This window comes from Choloepus didactylus, chromosome 9, assembly GCF_015220235.1.
Source record: "Choloepus didactylus isolate mChoDid1 chromosome 9, mChoDid1.pri, whole genome shotgun sequence".
NCBI classification, from domain to species: Eukaryota; Metazoa; Chordata; class Mammalia; order Pilosa; family Megalonychidae; genus Choloepus; species Choloepus didactylus.
In genome coordinates this window covers 107,769,990-107,789,365 of record NC_051315.1, presented here as the reverse complement: position 1 = coordinate 107,789,365, position 19,376 = coordinate 107,769,990, and the positions used below count along the sequence as shown (strand labels likewise).

General features: G+C 36.1%; 1 protein-coding gene across 1 annotated transcript in view; it reads left to right on the top strand.

Moving 5' to 3' along the window:
- ABCA12 (ATP binding cassette subfamily A member 12) overlaps positions 1–19,376 on the top strand; it is a 176,230-nt gene that overhangs the window by 71,819 nt on the left and 85,035 nt on the right. Inside the window, exons 6-8 of the mRNA XM_037849707.1 lie at positions 2,888–3,073; positions 4,831–5,009; positions 18,069–18,181. Coding sequence (XP_037705635.1) covers positions 2,888–3,073; positions 4,831–5,009; positions 18,069–18,181 — 478 coding nt within the window. The remainder of the gene's footprint in view (positions 1–2,887; positions 3,074–4,830; positions 5,010–18,068; positions 18,182–19,376) is intronic.

Sequence of the window (19,376 nt, the reverse complement as noted above, 5' to 3'; positions counted from 1 at the left end):
TAAGTCCAACTTATTTTTGGCAAGGATGCCAGATCCACTCAATTGAGAAAGAAGAGTTTCTTCAATAAATGGTGCTGGGAAAACTGGATGTACATATGCAAAAGAATGAAGATGAACCCCTACCTCACTACAAGCAAAAATCAACTCGGAATAGATCAAAGACCTAAGACTCAGAGTTATAGAACTCCTAGAAGAAACCATAAGGAAGCATCTTCAAGATCTTCAAGACTGTATGTTAGGCAAAGATTTTTTACACTTTATACCCAAAGCACAAGCAACAAAAGAAAATATAATTAAATGGGACCTCATCAAAATTAAAAACCTTTATGCATCAAAGAACTTTGTCATGAAAATAAAAAGACAACCTACAGAACAGGAGGAAATATTTGGGAACCACAATCCAATAAGTGTTTAATATGCAGAATATATAAACAAAACCTACAACAACAAGAAGACAAAGAATCCAATTAAAAATGGGCAAAAGTCTTGAATAGACATTTCTCCAAAGAAGTTATACAAATGGCCAAAAAGCCCATGAAGAGATGCTCAACATCATTAGCCATAGGGAATTGCAAATTAAATCCACAAGGAGATACATTTTACACCCATAAGAATGGTGACAAGTGTTGGAGAGGATATAGAGAAATAGGAACACACATTCATTGTTGATGGGAATGTAAAATTGTGTAGCCACTGTGGAGGACAGTTTGGCAGTTCCTTGGAAAGTTAAGTATAGAATTATCATATGATCCAGCAATCCCACTTCTAGGTATATACCCCAAAGAATTGAAAGCAGGTAGTTGAATAGATATTTGCACACCAATTTTCATAGCAGTATTTTTCTCAATTGCCAAAAAATGGAAGCAACCCAAGTGGCCATCAACCGGTGAGTAGATAAACAAAATGTGGTATATACATACAATGGAATATTATTCAGCTGAAAGAAGGAATGAAGTTCTGATACATGCAAGAACATGGATGGACCTTGAAGACATCATGTTGAATGAAATGACAGACTCAAAAGGACAAATATTTTATGATCTCACTGATAGGAAATAATTAGAATAAGCAAACTCATAGAGTCATAAACTAGAATATAGCTTACCAGGGGTTGGGGTGGGGGTAGGGAATAGGCAGTTAGTGCCTAAATTGTATAGAGTTTCTAGCTGGGTTGATGGAAAAGTTCTGGTACTGGATGGTGGTGATAATAGCCCAATATTGTGAACATAGCTAACAGTAGTGAATTATATATTTGAATGTGGTTAAAAGGGAAATTTTTAGGCCATATATATTTCACTAGAAAGAAAATTTTAAGACTATATAGGATTATATAATACAAACAATAACCCTATTGTAAACCATGGACAATAGTTAATACAATTATAAAAATGTTCTTTCATCAATTGTAACAAATATACAATACTAATGCAAGGTGTTAATAATAGGATGCGTATATGGGAACTCTCTATTTTATGCATGATTTTTCATAAACAAAAAGCTTTTTCCAAATCAGGCCAGTGTATAAACCAGGGAAAATTGTTTTATTCTATTCTGTTTCTTCCATATTGGTTTCTAGAAGCAGACAGTCTTGTGTGGAACCAGATACATTGTTTAGTATCTGGAACAGCAATGCTATCCTCAAATATACCACTTTATTCTATTGAAACTCCCAAGTTCTCTTCCACATATGGAATGAAATTTCAGAATTTTGTGAGACAGTATAGTAATATATATAGTGATAATGTCAGAAATGAATTTTCTATGTATAGATACATGTGTTTAGACTTGCTTGAGCAGGAAAGGGATGTAAATTTAGGATGGCATATTGAGTCCTGGTTCAGCAATCTTTCTGATTCCTCTTTCTTTATCTTTATTGCTTCCTACAACCTTTGCAAGAATGAGTAAAGAAATGATTTTGGGTGAGTTTATGTGTAATATTAGGAAAGAGATACAGATGAATGATGAGTAGTCCTAGTATTTATACTACATCCTAGAATAAGCGGATTCTGTCTTGTTCCATTACATTTAGAAGTTGAGTCACCAGAAAGCAGAATGTAGATTTTATGGTATAAATTGAGGGTTAGGATGAAATTGCCTTCAACTCTCAGGGCTAAAAGAATTAATTATTATGATGGACTCTTTAAGTATTACAACTAAATAGGATTGGCTGTGTAAATACCTAAACAACTGAATAATGGTGAATATAATCAATACCATAGCTGAAAATAATGCTGTACCTGTGACTGGCCTGCATTGTGAAATATATGGAGGTATTATAGTGACTCCATTATGAAATTTCCTTCCAATTATTGCTTTTGGTAATTTTATTTAGTTAAATATATTCATATATACATATATATATTCATATGCATATGCTCCTTTTCTCTTTCTATGCATTAGACTTAAATGGAAGAATTGCTTTGCAAATGAAGTAATTCGTTTGGCCATTTCTCTGAGGGTCCTCCGGTTTGGGAAGATTCCAAAGATCATGGCCCATTTTCCGTGAAGTTTACAGAGAATTAGGACACCTGAGTCTCTGCTGTTACAGGACCAGGAAAAATGAATAAGATTTTTATGTTGAAGATTTTTGTTAGAAAAGATAGGAAGCATTTAGGTTGCCTGGGCACAGATAGAAAATGAATTCAGTTAAGCAAACCACATATAAATCACTTAATTTATAACAATGACACGAATTTACCACATTCATGAATTCTCTTGGCATTTTTTGTGTCTAAGCCTGAATGTATTACAGTGTTATTTTAATAGTTGTTCTATGCAGGACTCTGGCTACTGTAAAGATAGGTCAGTTTCCTCCTTGAAGACTAGAATACTTTGCATCTATGTTTATTAACATTATTACCCCACTTTCCTCACACCCTTTTTTTAGCTGGCAAAGCAAAATTCAACCACAGAAGATATAAGAAGAGAACTCTGTGAGAGCTATCCAACATACATTGGTGATTATGCCTTCTCTTGGTCCACACTAGGAAAAAATGTTTTTAACAAGTTTTGTCTTTCCAACATGACCCTTTTAGAGTCTTCTCTCCAAGAACTAAGAAATCAGTTCTCTCAGGTGAGTGTAGATGTCTTAATAATATGATCAAAGATCTCCTAAACAATAAAAGATAGTTCATTGTTTCCATTCTTGTATTAACAGAGTGACTCAACATGAGACAAAGATCAAGTCCGTGGCCCACTTTGATAGGGAAATGCCAGCGATGACTGGGAAATGCCAATGGGACTAATTAGTCACCTATGGCATGGATTCCTGACATAGAGATTTGCACACAATGTCTATTCCTAAGTAATATCCACTTATCATTTCAATGTGCAGAATTGAAATGATTTCAATGTAGAACCAAAAACACTGAATTATGTTGATGTAGACACGCCTTTGAAAATTCAGTATGGCTTTGTGCTATGGTGAATGAAGATGCACTGTTTTCTCTACAATCTTTAAGTGACATTCCTCAGAATGTAATGTAAGCTTAATAATTAAATTCTCAGAGCTACATAACTACTAGAGATTAGAAAACAGTCCCTTTTTGTTTTGCTTACCAACATCAAACAATTTGAAAATCTGACTTTTGATCTAACAGTTTATTCTTCTTCTCAAAATAATATACACTAGAACCAAGAACATTCTACTATGGGGTGCTAATGACCATTTGCATATGCTAGTCTTAAACTACAGTGGTGAAAATAAGGCAGATAATCTAAATTTAATGAAACCCCAGATAAAATGAGAGATGACAAAAAATATTTAGAATTCTCTTGAAATTTTATAGACAGGAGTAAATGAAACATGTCCACTTCTATCATTTTTCCCCTTATTCTCTAAATTTAATGTATATATTTTTTATCTAGTATAGAATGCTTAAATTATATTTCAATTATCTGAGTTTTTTTTTTAATAAACCAGATCAGAGACACTGTTATAAGAACAATCAGAATGTGAGGCACTTAAAATTCTTTCTTAATAAACTCAGCAGTTCTGTAGAGTATATGGTAAAGAGTACATTGTTAAGAATCACATTCTTAACTTGTAATTAAGACAGATCAAATGCCTAATTTTACTAGTATGACTGAGTTTATTAAGAAAATTGCTTCTGGAGGGAATATAATGAGAAGAAAATATTTTATCTCTGAAGGTATTAGCTGGATCCTCTGATGCAGAGGAGTAGAAAAATTCATGTCTTTTGTTTATTTGTTTGGTTATAGTATGGTGTGTGATTATTACATGGAGGAGAACTAAGGAAATAACTGATTATATAGGTTTATTCACTGTATATCATTTATTGCAACTAAAATTCCTGGTATTGCGATAGAACTTAGGAAAATATTTTATTGCACTAAGTATGTGTAATTACAATAGTGAATATTTTCATATTCTTTTCATAAACACATAAATTTTAAGGGTTCTCCCCACAAATAATATGAGGCCTGGTAATGGATACAGGCAAAATGCATTTATAACTCCAAAACCATGTCCTAAGGAAAAGGAAAAGCATGACTCAGAAACTAACTTTATTGCAGGAAATTAATTTTAATTTCCAAATAACAATTTAAAATATTTTGTATAGAAATAAGTTTGTTAATCAGTCTTTAAATATGTCAATTTCTGGAGCTATAGAAAAAAATCCAGTTATGTTTAAGTACGTTAGAAATGGTTGCCATTTTTCCAAGTAAAAGGCAGCATCAAGCTAAGTAAAGATCCAAAGGAATTGCTTTTGTACAAAATCTCAATTTCTGATGCTCTTACAGACATTAAGTTATGATAACAAATGTTGAAGTCTCATTTTTACCCTCTGTGTGGCTTTATTTTTCAAGTTATCTAATGACCCCAACAACCAGAAGATGGTATTTCAGGAATTGGTCAAAGTGCTGTCCTCCTTCTCCCAAGTGCAGAAGCAAACAGCTCTGTGGCAATTTCTCTCTAGTTTTCCAAATGTGTTTCAGAACGACTCAACACAAAACGATCTATTTGATGTTCTTCGAAAGGCAAGCAGGTAAGAAAATGTAAGAATTAGGTACCAAGTTACTATTGACAAAGAAGTCTTTTTTTTTTTTTTAATGTTACCTGAGAGGATCACAGTTAGGTAGATACTTTACACACAGAGCAAATAATGCTATAGCCCCTTATGCTGATTTTAGCAATGAAGATGAGTGCATTAGTAAGGCATGGAGGAAACACATCAAGGGGTATCATTGGTGCACATGAGGAAGCCCATAGAAGCACTAATCTTAACAGCTGTATCGTCACTGGATATCCCCATGCTTCCAAGAATGAGGTGTACAGCAAGAACAATGGTAGATTGGGACAGTGGTTCTGGCTCATTCAAGAACAACCTGCATCTAACATTTGAACTTCCCCAAAGAAAAGACCTGATTGGGTTTTAGTTTGCACCATCCAGTAAAAAACAACCCGTTGCACCAAGCCACCTCACGGGGACTGGTTTCCCTCATGTGCAGCCAGCCTATAAATGATCTTTCAAAATCCTCATGGTGGATTGGCTTTATCAGACATATGACCCAACACTTGAAAAATTTTTGCAAAAGAAACCCCTTTAAGGGCTGCTTTCCTCACAAAAGAGATCTGGGTATTGCCAACATTTGGAGTTTAATAGATTCATACTGAGTGCTGGGAAACACATGGGGAAGGTTAATTTTGAATATCCTGCCTGATTAATTCGGGAATGTTCATCAAAAGAAAACAAAACAACAACCACAACTACATATCAAAGCTACCAATTACTGAGTGCTTATTACATGCCAGAAGCTTTGCTTGGCCTTTTACATATATCATTGCCTTGACTCTTGCAGCAAACCTATTATTTATTTTACAAATGAGGTTACAGAAGGTCACAAAATTGGGTGTTTGATGATCATGCAACTAGGAGTTGAGCCTGGATTTCCTAACTCCAAAACCTAGGCTGCCTCTCAGAAAGTCGTTAAGAGTGTATTCTATTTTAAATATCTGAAGCATCAGAGGAGACTATTCCTGTCTTCTTTGGAAGGCTTCCAAGAGCTTATGTTTGTCCAAAGACCTCTTATGCAGTTACATTAATTTCATTTGATTTTCACAATAGTGCTTTGGATAGAGACAATAGGTAATTCCATTTTACAGAAAAGGAAACAAATGGCTTGCCTAAGTTTCTACAGCTAATAAGTGACAAATCCAAGATCTAAATTCAAGAAATTTGAATCCAGGTCCAGTGTTCCTTCTACTAAAGCCCACCATAACTAAATTATAGAAGGAGTAAGATATCAGTAAGTTTTATTTTCTAAATAGGTTCTGATCTAGCTCTTGGAGAAATTTTCACTTATCTAGAATTTTGAGACTAGATCCTCCTCCTCCAATTTATATTCTGTCTTAGAAAGAAAACAGATGAATCAACTAAAGGAGAAGGAGAATAATTTGAAATGTTTAGTGTAGAAAGGAACAGAGTTAGTCAAAATGATACTCAGAACATAGTGAGATACGATTGCAGATTCATCAGAATGGGTAAAAATTTAAAAGATGGCTAATCCCAAGTGTTGATGGGGATGAGGATGTGTAACAACTGGAGCTCTCAAATACAACAAGTGGTGTAAAATGATGCAACCACTTTGGAAAACAGTGTGCCAATTTCTAAACAGTAGCTTCATATGATCCAAAATTCTACTCTGAGGTATTTACCCAAAGTAATGAAAATGTATGCCCTCATAAAGACTCGTATGCCAATGTTTGCAGTAAATTTATTCATAATAGCTAAACACTGGGGGAAAAAACAAATATCCATCAACAGAATGGCTAAAAAAATTGTGGTTTATTCATACAATGGAATTCTACTCAGCAATAAAAAGAAACAGATTACTGACACACAGAGCAATATGGATAAATTTCATGGATATTATGGTGGCAAAAAAATGCAGACAAACAATACATAATGCATGTGTAGGTCCTGTATTATTCATTTTATGTGAAGTACTTTATTATTCTATTTATGACAAAATTAATCTATTGTGATAGAAATCAGATCAGTGATTACTGGGGTAAGCATGGGAGCATCAAGAAACTCTTTTGGGGTGTTAGAAATATTCTGTAACTTAATCAGCATGGTGGTTGTATGACGGTTTGTTTTTGTCCAAGTCTTTGAACTATACACCTAAAATATGTGTATTTTATTGTATCTGAATTATACCTCAATAAAGTTTGAGTAAAACAAAATAAAACAAAACAAAAGGAGAAATAGTAAGCAAAACAGTATTCAGTAGAAGGAGGAAGATGCAAATAAATTTTAGGCATTTTGGTGTGGCAAATTACATAGGAAAGACATTGCACTGTGGCTATTTAAATTCACTTAATATTTAATGTAATATTAATGCATACAACAGCATATGCAATAGAGTGTGCTTTCTGTAGGGATTATTAATGTTGCAAAACAATCTACATAATAAAGAAAACAGCTTTTTGAAAAATAGTTTCAGCTAATTATAAAAACAAATGGCATTTGACTTTTATCCAATCTGAACAACCCTTTTTTTAAGTGATCCACTTAATTGTTCCTGATTTATAAGCCTGCTTTGGCCAATATAATACCCCCTAGTCACATGTAGTTATTGAGCACTTAAAATGTGATCATGTGATTGAGAAACTGAATATTTAATTTTATTAAATTTCAATTAGTTTAAATATAAATTTTAAAATGGGTACTTGATTTAATTATTGAAAACATTTAAGTATGTTTGGGGCAACTTGTGTTTGTGAATCTAGTTTTTCATCTTTAAATTTAATGAAATCTAAATATAGATTAAGTTTAAGCATCTGAATCAGATGTTCTGTAAGTTTACAAGACGGTACATTTTGAAGACAGTGCAAAAAAAGAATTAAAATATTCCCTTAATAGTTTTATATTGATTAGATGTTGAAATGATAATATTATGGATGAATTGGGTTTAAAAATATTATTAAAATCAATTGCACTTATTCCTTTTAACTCTTTTCATGTAGCTACTAGAAAATTTAAAATTAAATATGTGATTCACATTATATTTCTATTGGAGAGTGCTTTATAAACCTTTTTTTTTAGACAAATTTTCTTTACTACTGATATTAAGCTGGCAATGTCATTTAAAGCCATAATTTCCTCACAGATTATGGTCTCAGTGGTTTATCTTAGTCTTTGTTAAACAAATAATAGGTATAAATGTATTCCATAGACACTGTTATCATTTCCTCCAGCAACTTTTTAAGTTGTAAGTTGTTCCATAAACCAGTCACCAGAATAAGAATATAATGTTAAGGTTATGACAAAACTAGCAAAAATTAGCAATCTCAAAAATCAGGAGGGATATATCAAAAGTTACATGATTTTCACCTTTTTAAAGGAAAAAGCTATGCTGTGATATGAGTCACAAAATCTCTTCTTTTAATTACTTTTATTTACAAGGAGACTTGTTTTGGATAACTTCCATTTTGATCTGCTAAAGAGCAGGGAAAAAAATCTATGAATAAAATAAATTTACTTCGATGGATAGTTCAAAGGATTTCAGGGAGGGTGGGGGCCAGGTGTCTTGATTTTTTAAAGTGATGTTTTGTAAGAAAAAGGTGCGCTAAGCCTATTGCCATTTTATTAATAATGTTACTGAAAATAATACTGACAGTTTTAATGAGACTGCCAGGTGTTGAGTTTTTGAAGGTGGTACTTTGGGACAGCAGGACCGGTGAGTCGGGCAGAGGGCCACGTAAGGAAAAGACTGACAGAAATTGAACACCTGACTGTTCTCCATGGTTGCCAGGTTCAGAAGCAACCCAAAGTCAAGGCCAAAGAGATTCTTAGGGCAAACATAAACATATTTGAGCTATTAACTGTCATGAATACAGAACAGAGATGGATGAACACAGTCTTGCCCCAGTGGCCAAGACGGGAACACGTTTGGAACACAGAGCTTGGGTAGTACCAGTTAGCAATGCCAGAGGACTCTGTGTAGAAATATCCTGCCCTCCTCCTCTCTTGGAGAAAACTTTCTGTGCCAGAGGCAAGATCTGGAGTGTAAAGAAAACAAACTGGAATTTGACAGACCCCTGCTATACATATTACTAACTGGGTAACCTTGTGTAAGTTATTTAACTTTTGTGAACTTTAGTTTTCTTATTTGTAAAACAGGGTTAATAAAATCTACTTCATGGAATTATTGCAGACTAACCAAAATTGTTTACACTATATATGGATATGTATGTTTGAATGTGTATTTATAGATAAACACAAGCACATATGTATAGATATGACCTAATTTATACTAGAAACTAACTAGAGAGCACTCAAAAGTTAGCTCTCCAAACAGTTTTTCATTCATATTTAAGGAGCTAAAGTTAAAATGATCTTAATCTAAAGTTAAAAGTTCTAGAAATATTATGGAATAGCATGAAATTATGTACACATGGTGAATCTCTTGCAGTAGTAAGCATTCATTTAACTAATGGATACAATAGGGAAAATGACTCTACAATTCGTACTTCCTTTAACTTCACAATGGCAAATCGTTAACAAAAGCCTTTTGCTGTAGTTACTGCCCAAATAAATTAAAGCATTGACTCAGGCTTAATGGTTGGTATAAATCACAGTATTTTTCTAATTCAGTCATACGCACTTATACAGTACATACATTTAAAAAAAAATACTGATAAATATGAGGGGATAAAAAGGCTTTACCTGACAAATTGCTTTTTGGAAATATGGAATGAATTCGAACATACATAAATTTCCCCAGGATAAACTGCCTCATCTTAGTGACAATAAAAAAATCATAAGGGGGAGGTGGGGCAAGATGGCAGACTGGTGAGCTGTAAGTTTTAGTTACTCCTCCAGGAAAGTAGGTAAAAAGCCAGGAACTGCGTGGACTGGACACCACAGAGCAATCTGTCTTTGGGCATACTTCATACAACACTCATGAAAACGTGGAACTGCTGAGATCAGCGAAATCTGTAAGTTTTTGCGGCCAGGGGACCGGCGCCCCTCCCTGCCAGGCTCAGTCCCGGGGGAGGAGGGGCTGTCAGCTCCGGGAAGGAGAAGGGAGAACTGCAGTGGCTGCTCTTATCGGAAACTCATTCTACTGATTCAAACTCCAACCATAGATAGACTGAGACCAGACACCAGAGACTCTGAGAGCAGCCAGCCCAGCAGAGAGGAGACAGGCATAGAAAAAAAACAACACGAAAAACTCCAAAATAAAAGCAGAGGATTTTTGGAGTTCTGGTGAACACAGAAAGGGGAAGGGCGGAGCTCAGGCCTTGAGGCGCATATGCAAATCCCGAAGCAAAGCTGATCTCTCTGCCCTGTGGACCTTTCCTTAATGGCCCTGGTTGCTTTGTCTATTAGCATTTCAATAACCCATTAGATCTCTGAGGAGGGCCGTTTTTTTTTTTGTTTGTTTGTTTGTTTTTTAAATCCTTTTTGCTTTTTCTAAAACAATTACTCTAAGAAGCTCAATACAGAAAGCTTCAAAGAATTGCAATTTGGGCATGTCAAGTCAAGAGCAGAACTAAGAGAGCTCTGAGACAAAAGGCAATAATCCAGTGGCTGAGAAAATTCACTAAACAACACAACTTCCCAAGAAAAGGGGGGTGTCCGCTCACAGCCACCATCCTGGTGGACAGGAAACACTCCTGCCCATCGCCAGCCCCATAGCCCAGAGCTGCCCCAGACAACCCAGTGTGACAGAAGTGCTTCAAATAACAGGCACACACCACAAAACTGGGCGTGGACATTAGCCTTCCATGCAACCTCAGCTGAATGTCCCAGAGCTGGGAAGGTGGAGCAGTGTGAATTAACAAAGCCCCATTCAGCCATCATTTGAGCAGACTGGGAGCCTACCTACACAGCCCAGCAGCCCAGAACTGCCCTGGGGGGACGGCACTCACCTGTGACATAGCACAGTCATCCCTCAACAGAGGACCCGGGGTGCACAGCCTGGAAGAGGGGCCCACTTGCAAGTCTCAGGAGCCATACGCCAATACCAAAGACTTGTGGGTCAGTGGCAGAGACAAACTGTGGCAGGACTGAACTGAAGGATTAGACTATTGCAGCAGCTTTAAAACTCTAGGATCATCAGGGAGATTTGATTGTTAGGGCCACCCCCCCTCCCCGACTGCCCAGAAACACGCCCCACATACAGGGCAGGCAACACCAACTACACACGCAAGCTTGGTACACCAATTGGGCCCCACAAGACTCACTCCCCCACTCACCAAAAAGGCTAAGCAGGGGAGATCTGGCTTGTGGAGAACAGGTGGCTGGTGGACGCCACCTGCTGGTTAGTTAGAGAAAGTGTACTCCACGAAGCTGTAGATCTGATAAATTAGAGATAAGGACTTCAATAGGTCTACAAACCCTAAAAGAACCCTATCAAGTTCAGCAAATGCCACGAGGCCAAAAACAACAGAAAATTATAAAGCATATGAAAAAACCAGACGATATGGATAACCCAAGCCCAAGCACCCAAATCAAAAGACCAGAAGAGACACAGCACCTAGAGCAGCTACTCAAAGAACTAAAGATGAACAATGAGACCATAGTACGGGATATGAAGGAAATCAAGAAGACCCTAGAAGAGCATAAAGAAGACATTGCAAGACTAAATAAAAAAATGGATGATCTTATGGAAATTAAAGAAACTGTTGACCAAATTAAAAAGATTCTGGACACTCATAGTACAAGACTAGAGGAAGTTGAACAACGAATCAGTGACCTGGAAGATGACAGAATGGAAAATGAAAACATAAAACAAAGAATGGGGAAAAAAATTGAAAAACTCGAAATGGACCTCAGGGATATGATAGATAATATGAAACGTCCGAATATAAGACTCATTGGTGTCCCAGAAGGGGAAGAAAAGGGTAAAGGTCTAGGAAGAGTATTCAAAGAAATTGTTGGGGAAAACTTCCCAAATCTTCTAAACAACATAAATACACAAATCATAAATGCTCAGCGAACTCCAAATAGAATAAATCCAAAAAAACCCACTCCGAGACATATACTGATCACACTGTCAAACATAGAAGAGAAGGAGCAAGTTCTGAAAGCAGCAAGAGAAAAGCAATTCACCACATACAAAAGAAACAGCATAAGACTAAGTAGTGACTACTCAGCAGCCACCATGGAGGCAAGAAGGCAGTGGCACGATATATTTAAAATTCTGAGTGAGAAGAATTTCCAGCCAAGAATACTTTATCCAGCAAAGCTCTCCTTCAAATTTGAGGGAGAGCTTAAATTTTTCACAGACAAAGAAATGCTGAGAGAATTTGCTAACAAGAGACCTGCCCTACTGGAGATACTAAAGGGAGCCCTACAGACAGAGAAACAAAGACAGGACAGAGAGACTTGGAGAAAGGTTCAGTACTAAAGAAATTCGGTATGGGTACAATAAAGGATATTAATAGAGAGAGGGAAAAATATGGCAAACATAATCCAAAGGATAAGATGGCCGATTCAAGAAATGCCTTCACGGTTTTAACGTTGAATGTAAATGGATTAAACTCCCCAATTAAAAGATATAGATTCGCAGAATGGATCAAAAAAAATGAACCATCAATATGTTGCATACAAGAGACTCATCTTAGACACAGGGACACAAAGAAACTGAAAGTGAAAGGATGGAAAAAAATATTCCATGCAAGCTACAGCCAAAAGAAAGCAGGTGTAGCAATATTAATCTCAGATAAAATAGACTTCAAATGCAGGGATGTTTTGAGAGACAAAGAAGGCCACTACATACTAATAAAAGGGGCAATTCAGCAAGAAGAAATAACAATCGTAAATGTCTATGCACCCAATCAAGGTGCCACAAAATACATGAGAGAAACACTGGCAAAACTAAAGGAAGCAATTGATGTTTCCACAATAATTGTGGGAGACTTCAACACATCACTCTCTCCTATAGATAGATCAACCAGACAGAAGACCAATAAGGAAATTGAAAACCTAAACAATCTGATAAATGAATTAGATTTAACAGACATCTACAGGACATTACATCCCAAATCACCAGGATACACATACTTTTCTAGTGCTCACGGAACTTTCTCCAGAATAGATCATATGCTGGGACATAAAACAAGCCTCAATAAATTTAAAAAGATTGAAATTATTCAAAGCACATTCTCTGACCACAATGGAATACAATTAGAAGTCAATAACCATCAGAGACTTAGAAAATTCACAAATTGTTAAGGTTAAACAACACACTCCTAAACAATCAGTGGGTTAAAGAAGAAATAGCAAGAGAAATTGCTAAATATATAGAGACGAATGAAAATGAGAACACAACATACCAAAACCTATGGGATGCAGCAAAAGCAGTGCTAAGGGGGAAATTTATAGCACTAAACGCATATATTAAAAAGGAAGAAAGAGCCAAAATCAAAGAACTAATGGATCAACTGAAGAAGCTAGAAAATGAACAGCAAACCAATCCTAAACCAAGTACAAGAAAAGAAATAACAAGGAATAAAGCAGAAATAAATGACATAGAGAACAAAAAAACAATAGAGAGGATAAATATCACCAAAAGTTGGTTCTTTGAGAAGATCATCAAGATTGACAAGCCCCTAGCTAGACTGACAAAATCAAAAAGAGAGAAGACCCATATAAACAAAATAATGAATGAAAAAGGTGACATAACTGCAGATCCTGAAGAAATTAAAAAAATTTTAAGAGGATATTATGAACAACTGTATGACAACAAACTGGATAATGTAGAAGAAATGGACAATTTCCTGGAAACACATGAACAACCTAGACTGACCAGAGAAGAAATAGAAGACCTCAACCAACCCATCACAAGCAAAGAGATCCAATCAGTCATCAAAAATCTTCCCACAAATAAATGCCCAGGGCCAGATGGCTTCACAGGGAAATTCTACCAAACTTTCCAGAAAGAACTGACACCAATCTTACTCAAACTCTTTCAAAACATTGAAAAAAATGGAACACTACCTAACTCATTTTATGAAGCTAACATCAATCTAATACCAAAACCAGGCAAAGATGCTACAAAAAAGGAAAACTACCGGCCAATCTCCCTAATGAATATAGATGCAAAAATCCTCAACAAAATACTTGCAAATCGAATCCAAAGACACATTAAAAAAATCATACACCATGACCAAGTGGGGTTCATTCCAGGCATGCAAGGATGGTTCAACATAAGAAAAACAATCAATGTATTACAACACATTAAAAACTCGAAAGGGAAAAATCAATTGATCATCTCAATAGATGCTGAAAAAGCATTTGACAAAATCCAACATCCCTTTTTGATAAAAACACTTCAAAAGGTAGGAATTGAAGGAAACTTCCTCAACATGATAAAGAGCATATATGAAAAACCCACAGCCAGCATAGTACTCAATGGTGAGAGACTGAAAGCCTTCCCTCTAAGATCAGGAACAAGACAAGGATGCCCGCTGTCACCACTGTTATTCAACATTGTGCTGGAAGTGCTAGCCAGGGCAATCCGGCAAGACAAAGAAATAAAAGGCATCCAAATTGGAAAAGAAGAAGTAAAACTGTCATTGTTTGCAGATGATATGATCTTATATCTAGAAAACCCTGAGAAATCGACGATAAAGCTACTAGAGCTAATAAACAAATTTAGCAAAGTAGCGGGATACAAGATTAATGCACATAAGTCAGTAATGTTTCTATATGCTAGAAATGAACAAACTGAAGAGACACTCAAGAAAAAGATACCATTTTCAATAGCAACTAAAAAAATCAAGTACCTAGGAATCAACTTAACCAAAGATGTAAAAGACCTATACAAAGAAAACTACATAACTCTACTAAAAGAAATAGAAGGGGACCTTAAAAGATGGAAAAATATTCCATGTTCATGGATAGGAAGGCTAAATGTCATTAAGATGTCAATTCTACCCAAACTCATCTACAGATTCAATGCAATCCCAATCAAAATTCCAACAACCTACTTTGCAGACTTGGAAAAGCTAGTTATCAAATTTATTTGGAAAGGGAAGATGCCTCGAATTGCTAAAGACACTCTAAAAAAGAAAAACGAAGTGGGAGGACTTACACTCCCTGACTTTGAAGCTTATTATAAAGCCACAGTTGCCAAAACAGCATGGTACTGGCACAAAGATAGACATATAGATCAATGGAATCGAATTGAGAATTCAGAGATAGAGCCTCAGATCTATGGCCGACTGATCTTTGATAAGGCCCCCAAAGTCACCGAACTGAGCCATAATGGTCTTTTCAACAAATGGGGCTGGGAGAGTTGGATATCCATATCCAAAAGAATGAAAGAGGACCCCTACCTCACCCCCTACACAAAAATTAACTCAAAATGGACCAAAGATCTCAATATAAAAGAAAGTACCATTAAACTCCTAGAAGATAATGTAGGAAAACATCTTCAAGACCTTGTATTAGGAGGCCACTTCCTAGACTTTACACCCAAAGCACAAGCAACAAAAGAGAAAATAGATAAATGGGAACTCCTCAAGCTTAGAAGTTTCTGCACCTCAAAGGAATTTCTCAAAAAGGTAAACAGGCAGCCAACTCAATGGGAAAAAATTTTTGGAAACCATGTATCTGACAAAAGACTGATATCTTGCATATAGAAAGAAATCCTACAACTCAATGACAATAGTACAGACAGCCCAATTATAAAATGGACAAAAGATATGAAAAGACAGTTCTCTGAAGAGGAAATACAAATGGCCAAGAAACACATGAAAAAATGTTCAGCTTCACTAGCTATTAGAGAGATGCAAATTAAGACCACAATGAGATACCATCTAACACCGGTTAGAATGGCTGCCATTAAACAAACAGGAAACTACAAATGCTGGAGGGGATGTGGAGAAATTGGAAGTCTTATTCATTGTTGGTGGGACTGTATAATGGTTCAGCCACTCTGGAAGTCAGTCTGGCAGTTCCTTAGAAAACTAGATATAGAGCTACCATTCGATCCAGCGATTGCACTTCTCGGTATATACCCGGAAGATCGGAAAGCAGTGACACGAACAGATATCTGCACGCCAATGTTCATAGCAGCATTATTCACAATTGCCAAGAGATGGAAACAACCCAAATGTCCTTCAGCAGATGAGTGGATAAATAAAATGTGGTATATACACACGATGGAATACTACGCGGCAGTAAGAAGGAACGATCTGGTGAAACATATGACAACATGGATGAACCTTGAAGACATAATGCTGAGCGAAGTAAGCCAGGCACAAAAAGAGAAATATTATATGCTACCACTAATGTGAACTTTGAAAAATGTAAAACAAATGGTTTATAATGTAGAATGTAGGGGAACTAGCAGTAGAGAGCAATTAAGGAAGGGGGAACAATAATCCAAGAAGAACAGATAAGCTATTTAACGTTCTGGGGATGCCCAGAAATGACTATGGTCTGTTAATTTCCGATGGATGTAGTAGGAACAAGTTCACAGAAATGTTGCTATATTATGTAACTTTCTTGGGGTAAAGTAGGAACATGTTGGAAGTTAAGCAGTTATCTTAGGTTAGTTGTGTTTTTCTTACTCCCTTGTTATGGTCTCTTTGAAATGTTCTTTTATTGTATGTTTGTTTTCTTTTTAACTTTTTTTTTCATACAGTTGATTTAAAAAAGAAGGGAAAGTTGAAAAAAAAGAAAAAGAAAAAAGACAAACAAGGAAAAAAAAAAAAGATGTAGTGCCCCCTTGAGGAGCCTGTGGAGAATGCAGGGGTATTCGCCTACCCCACCTCCATGGTTGCTAACATGACCACAGACATAGGGGACTGGTGGTTTGATGGGTTGAGCCCTCTACCATAAGTTTTACCCTTGGGAAGACGGTTGCTGCAAAGGAGAGGCTAGGCCTCCCTGTATTTGTGCCTAAGAGTCTCCTCCTGAATGCCTCTTTGTTGCTCAGATGTGGCCCTCTCTCTCTGGCTAAGCCAACTTGAAAGGTGAAATCACTGCCCTCCCCCCTACGTGGGATCAGACACCCAGGGAAGTGAATCTCCCTGGCAACGTGGAATATGACTCCCGGGGAGGAATGTAGACCCGGCATCGTGGGATGGAGAACATCTTCTTGACCAAAAGGGGGATGTGAAAGGAAATGAAATAAGCTTCAGTGGCAGAGAGATTCCAAAACGAGCCGAGAGATCACTCTGGTGGGCACTCTTACGCACACTTTAGACAACCTTTTTTAGGTTCTAAAGAATTGGGGTAGCTGGTGGTGGATACCTGAAACTATTAAACTACAACCCAGAACCCATGAATCTCGAAGACAGTTGTATAAAAATGTAGCTTATGAGGGGTGACAGTGGGATTGGGAATGCCATAAGGACCAAACTCCACTTTGTCTAGTTTATGTATGGATGTGTAGAAAAGTAGGGGAAGGAAACAAACAGACAAAGGTACCCAGTGTTCTTTTTTACTTCAATTGCTCTTTTTCACTCTAATTATTATTCTTGTTATTTTTGTGTGTGTGCTAATGAAGGTGTCAGGGATTGATTTAGGTGATGAATGTACAACTATGTAATGGTACTGTAAACAATCGAAAGTACAATTTGTTTTGTATGACTGCGTGGTATGTGAATATATCTCAATAAAATGATGATTAAAAAAAATCATAAGAAGACAATGACAGTCTGGATTTGATTTTTGATAAAAATTATTTCCATTATTTAACTTTTCCGTTTAATTTTTTTAAAAAAGAGTATTTTTACATTGGAAGTTGCTTTCCCTAGCCATTTATTTACATATCTTAACATAAAAATTTCAAACTGATGTGAACTTTGGTCCACTATTTTGAAGCTATGAAAAAAAAATTGGTGCCCCGCAGCTTTGGAATCTGAAAATGTGATGTGTTTCATCCTAGTTCAAGAACACTTTGTTGTGATTTTGTGCATGAACAGAAAAACAACTAATTAAACTACAAAAGCAGCATCTTGTCTTTTATGTTATAAGAATAATTTTCTATTCTGTAACCATTTTCTCCTGGAATAACCTTTTGTTTCTCTCTGAAAACCTTGAAATGCAATCTGGTTTAACTGTTTTTCTACTTGTTAGTGCTCTGCTGGTTGTGCAGAAGATATATCCACATGTCACAACTAATGAAGGATTCAGAGCCCTCCAGAAGTCTGTTAAGCATCTGCTGTACACTCTGGACTCCCCAGCTCAAGGTATTATATTTCAATCTTCTGTATAAATTTTATATCACAAAGCCTGTTAGAAATCTAAAACAGTGCAACTGAAGTAGTAATCCTATTTAGATGATATTATTCTTAGGTGGCACATATGCCACTACTAAATCTGGATCTCTGGGTAATCAAAGTGTGGGGAGAGAGAGAGGTGATGGGAAAAGAGGCCGTGACTTTCTAGGATTTTTATTTTGGTGCAAATGATCTCCCTTTGCTTGTAGAACTGTGTGTATACCTTGGTATGAACTGTAAGCATCAGCGAGTAAGCCTCAACAAATAGATTTCTACCACTAGTTTTTGGAACAAAAACCTAAACTGAATTGCAGTATTTTTGTCCTCATTTCCAGACTTTTTATTGCGGATGAAACTTTCATTGGTATAAATATGCCCCCAACCAGCCACCTTGAAAATGCATGATGTCATTAGACTGTGACTAGATCAGTGGAATTTGTTGTCATCCCCAGTAGGGCAAGGTCTACAGCGTGTTGCTAGTGATTCAGAAAATGTCATCATTGCATTCAAAGACTAGCATTATGTACCACACAGATGGAAATACACAGATATCTACTCACAGAAAGAGATTTAGGGTGGTAAAGAAGAAGTACCTACTTCCTGAGTAAAATGTTTAATTAGCATTTATCACCCCTGAATGAATTTAAAATTATAAACTTTTTCAATTGGGTTTGTCAGCTGTTAAATATGTAGACATTTACCTTTCAATTACAAACTAAGCATCTTGAGAGCATCAGGTCACAAGTGCATCATAAGATCTCAAAATATAGTAAGTTAAACTGTAATATTACATAAGTTCATTATAATGTCTTAAACTATGGTTTGCATATGAAAGCAAATTCTTACTGGAATGTCCAAAAGACTTTCCTCTTGGATACCAGTTCCTGTTAGTCAAAAACATTTTTGTTATCTACAATTACAGAATTAATGACTAGCTTGCAAGATGAATTATTAAATTTAATGGCCGTGAGAAACATTAGGAAAAAAAAAGGTTTATTCTTTAGAAGTCCAGAGCAGAAAACCAGACCATGTACTCACAAACACTAATTATTTCCTCTGTATTTCTTTTATATTTGCATTTTAAAGACTTGAAAACTTTCCTCAAGTTTCTCCCTATCATTCTTTTCCTCTTCAGACTCACACCTTTTAATTAATGTAAGTGATA